The 5,072-nt window shown below is 40.4% G+C and overlaps 1 protein-coding gene across 1 annotated transcript; it reads left to right on the plus strand.

The window, feature by feature from the left end:
• Positions 1-509: 509 nt before the first annotated feature.
• Positions 510-1,390, plus strand: LOC144477987 (uncharacterized; the record flags this gene model as incomplete). Its single annotated transcript, XM_078195714.1, has 1 exon — positions 510-1,390. A coding segment is annotated over one exon (346 nt), but the record flags the coding sequence as incomplete, so codon positions are not given.
• Positions 1,391-5,072: the final 3,682 nt, after the last annotated feature.

Consider the following 5,072-nt stretch of genomic DNA (forward strand, 5'->3'; position numbering starts at 1 on the left):
AGCGTTTGGTAATATATTATACTTTCATATTGGATATATTGAGTCTAATTCAATTAACCAGCCACATACTCTTCGACTCCGAGTGCTTTAAATAAATGTATCCAAAACAATATAATCTCGCAGGACAAAATGTGTCAAATTTTTTTAAAGGGTTCAACTCGACTTTGCTTAAAGAGTTACGAAGTCAAATCACATTCCACCCTTCATAATGACAACTTGAAGATGAAACAAACTTTGTCCGCGCATCTTTTCTTCCTAGCGTCGTACTTTTGGTAACATTTCCATTGTCCAATCCAAGTTACATACATACTACCCTATGACACCCGATGATAAGACAGACATTGACTGCTAGTAATCTACCAACCAGTTCACATTTTGCTCCTCAACAGCATCCAGCATGTAATTAGCATCAACTAATCCGCAAACCCTGAGAAACCTCCAACCCTAAAAAGACCTGCGGTCACGCCAACATGTGACAGCAACAATGACACTGGATTTTAATTTTCCAGGTACATCCACAGCAAGGAAAAGCCGTTCAAATGCGCGGAATGCGGCAAAGGGTTCTGCCAGAGCCGCACCCTCGCCGTGCACAAGATCCTGCACATGGAGGAGTCGCCGCACAAATGTCCGGTGTGCGCCAGGAGCTTCAACCAGAGGAGCAACCTGAAGACCCATCTGCTAACTCACACGGACATCAAGCCGTACCATTGCGCCTCCTGCGGCAAGGTGTTCCGCAGGAACTGCGACCTGAGGAGGCACTCGTTGACCCACAATTTGGGCGTCTCGACGTCGCCGCCGCCGCCGGGGATCCCCGTGCCCGGCTCCAGCACCGTCGTGCTCCAGGAGACGTCCTAGTGTTGTCCCCCTCCCCCAAGTGAACCCCGCCCGAAATCTCTGCATTGTACTAGCAAATTGTCTTCGGCGCGAATCGATCGTTCGACCTTTGGTGTCCTCCCGACAGTGGAGGAAGTTTGCGCCGCGACCTGTTCCTCCTCCAACGAAGACTTTCGACGGAATCTCTCGGTGGTGTCGTCGATCGAACTGATACGTTGACGTCGGCCGCGGTATGCTCTCGTAACCGACCACGTGACAATCGATGGCCATATCGGGGTCCCTTTTTTTTCTGAATGAAAGGTACGAAAGATCGGAAATCCGATAGTTGGGACGGCGAACGAAGCTCTGGCCACTGTTGGACCTGCTAGCACCGATCCTTAGCTTATCCAACCGCGTACGTATCTGTAACTGTTAATAACTAGATTACGATTATTATTGTTTGTCTCGACGATGTTAATCCACGGATTAACGTCCGCTAGATCTGTAATTGTGTTACACTCGACTTTCTCTATGTATAGGCGCCCGGAGTAGTATGTAAAGAGGACCGTTCGCACGTTTACACTGTGTACATACGTGCGCGATGTGTTCCGTTTGTACGTGTAAAATAAACTTTTATTATATTATTTTTTAATCTGTCGTTCGCCTGATATGTTCATCACCCAGACCACCCACCGCTGAAGTATTCGCGACGGTTCGATTGAAACGAAGTTTGATCGTGGCTACGTGTAAAGTTCATTATTTTTGTGACAATTGCTGTTGACACGCGATCTCTTAATTGAAATCTTTAAAAATCTTTCAAAATCTGTCTTCGATATTAAAACAAATAACTGAATTAATAAAGAGGAAACATGTTTTATGGTGCTTGTGATAACCTGTTAGGGGTTTGTTAAGTTATTTAACTATTTAGGAAGACTAGAATATAGACGAATATAGAAATAATTTTAATGTTGCAAAAATTGAACAAAGTAATAGACAAATTAATTCTGTAGGAACGACGCTATTTGTGCATTGACTGCAATAGTTGGAATTAGTATTAACCTCCAAAACGTACTTAAAAAATTATATTTTCAATGCAACAAAGAATCGAAGCGAACGCAAATTCGACGCACTAAAATATTAATTAACTTGGCAAAATGTCTACCTATTTTCTTGACTCCGATAATCATTTCAGTCATTCATCTTGCCACAACTTTCAATAATTTACAGACATAGTATTGATGAGTTAAACGAAATATAAGTGGCTTTTTGATTGATATATTTTGGACTATACATTTACTGGTATTAATCCTAATAATTATTGAACTGCAGATTTTTATGCAAAGTGAACAATACTCAATCAAGAGTCACTTTTGTTAATACTTAAAATAAATAGAAGAAAAGTTCCAAAAAAATTCTTACATCCCCTGATGTGTTCACATTTTGTCAGTTGTCCAAGAAATTCTTTCCCATAGCTACTCTGATAAACTAATACAAAGCAGTTGTTTTTAGAGCCCCGTAAATCTGCTGTTAAAACGTAGCAATCTGAACGAAGCATAACATGCCCGAAGCAATAGTAAAGTATTATCTTTCACGGAACTATCTCCTGACGATCGTACGAGAGTTAATTAGTGTGAAAAGACGGGACAGCTTCCAGCCGATCCAGAAATGCCGTGGGACCGGCCTTGGATGTCTCCCGACGACTAATTAGCACTGAGCATTTCTTTTCCTCGTCATTCCGATCGATACTGTTCATGTCCGTAACACGAAGCGAGCGTGACAGCGAGGAAGAAGAAGAGGGCACCGATGAAGTAGAAGAGGGAGGAAGAGAGGAGAGATGCAACGGCAGCAGGGGCGACGATGACGACGACGACAACGACAAAGAAGAAGAAGAAAAAGAAGAAGAAACGCGTGTATCGTGTTACAAAGAACGAGGCCGCCAGGTGCGCGGGACATGACACCACGATACGTCTAGGGTTACGTTTCTTTTTCGATGGTGGACGCTGGGAAGGCACGAGGTGGGCCCGAAGACGCTATTTCAGGCCCACGAGCGGCCCGAAGACGGGCCAGCACCGCGTCGATAAGGAGAACCTCGCACGACCGGTCGACTTCCACTTCTTTCGGAGGTCTAGGAGTCGGTTCCGAACTTGGTAACTGGAGGAATTCCGATCCAGATCAGACAAAAATCTTGTCCACCGGCTTGTAATGCAAATTTACATAATTTCGTGGCAGCTACGGCTGATCCCTAACGAAGTTAATTTGGATTCTGGTAAGTCTCATTGGGATTTTGATCCGAGGTTGGTTCGAGAAAACTTGTGGGGACAGTTCGATGAATATTTTGATAGCGTCGAGGGTAGCTGGGTTTCGTCTGACTGGGACAATATTATTCGGAATGTTTCGATGGACGAATTGGATATGAAACTTCTGTGTTCAACTGCAGTATTAAATTGCATTACATTCCTAACTATAATATTAAATTACTAATTACTAATTATTAAATTATAATACTAAATTATCAATTACTGATTATTAAATTATATTATTAAATTGTCAATTACTAATTATTAAAATGTAATATTAATTTCCTAATTTTTAATTATTAAACGATCAAATTAAATAAGAAATTATTGAATAAAATACTTACGAAGTTTATTTTAATGCAGTAGTATCTCTGTCATCTGAATCATAAAATTGTAAATCATTATTATCCAAACACATTCTATATGCAAATAAATCAATCTAAGGCGATCTATGTGTATGCATGCGCATTCATATAGCGATTTAATTAAGTAACAGCTGTATTATTTGAACACTCATGTTTTTTTAGCCAGTTTTGATAATCAAGGTTCTATTGAACGTACAAGCATCCATCGAAGACATTTAATTGTTTTACTCAGTGGGAAAATAGACCTCTTTATATTTTAGTTCTTCTTTTATAATTTTAGTGAGATTTCTCTAAAGACAATTTAATTCGTTCTAGACATGTTAATAAGCTGTGAGCTTTTTATGCACTTATTGGTTACAGATATCTTTTGAAATAAAAATTTAATGTGCGGTTTTAATCAAATATCGTTATTACACAATGCTTTTATCAATTACTAACTTAATAATTTTCGATTTAAATCGTGTCTTCGTGGATACTCTCTTAAAATCACTATACTCATAATTTGATACAGCGATACTTACTAATACGAGGTTTTTAACTAATACGCTATATTCCATCATAGAACTTTACTTTTAACAATATAATGTCAAAATATCGTCGATAAGTTCCTAAAATTGACAATGCTACATGCTTTGAATATATTAATTAATAGTGAATCTCGTTCTCAAAAACATAAAAAACGATCTTTGATCTCATTGGCAAGTTTCAACGTGTCGCTACAGATTTGTCAATTGTTGCAAGCGAAGGTTTTGTTTTTCTTTGAGAAAGCAATGCCTTAAATGAGTATTATTAATGAACCCGTGTGGCACGGTAAAACTATTTAAATCCCATCCGATAAGAATAAATACAATTGAATTATTACTTTATTCTGCTTTTATGTTATGCAATTTCTTTGTTAATCAAAACATACCAATTTTGTTTAATTTGAAATTCGTCAAAATTTCTGTGTAACACAGATCTATTTTATCGCCCGAAATCCGTCACACGTGTTTGTCCCGCGAGGCGTCATGTATTTGCTTATTTTCCTCATATTTCACAAAATAGATTTACGTTATTCTATCTCAATACTATGAACCGACATTCAATAGTAAATTCAATATTATATTTGTTTAAATTTCAAGCGCCGCCTTACAGAGAAAATCGCGAATACCGACGCCGACGTCGACGCGTTAAAAAACGCAACGAAATTCCTGTGCCACATTGGTACATTTGTTCTCCGGGGTCCTGTGTCTCAAAGAGTTAAAGGAAGGAAAATCTAAGACAAGAATCCGGGCCGGTTGCGGAAAGCAGAGCGTCAGGTAGACACGCATTAAATCGCGTATTAAGTCTGTCATTTCCCCATTTAAAGGCGACGAGGTAAACCGGTAGGGGCTCGCAGGTATAAGGCGAAAAAGAGACGGAGCAGGAACGGAACGGAACGGGCCGAGAGTCGAGCCGGGCCGGGCCGGGTCGGGCCGAGCCGGTGCGGTACGGTGCGTTCCCCCGGAGTATGGTGGAAGAGACGAAGGAAAGGATGAGAGTTAAAGGGGACATAGAAGGACCACACGCACGCGCCGCCCACAGATACGCTATCACTTGGCTACAACCGACGTGATCT

This window comes from Augochlora pura, unplaced genomic scaffold, assembly GCF_028453695.1.
Source record: "Augochlora pura isolate Apur16 unplaced genomic scaffold, APUR_v2.2.1 APUR_unplaced_590, whole genome shotgun sequence".
Lineage (NCBI taxonomy): Eukaryota > Metazoa > Arthropoda > Insecta > Hymenoptera > Halictidae > Augochlora > Augochlora pura.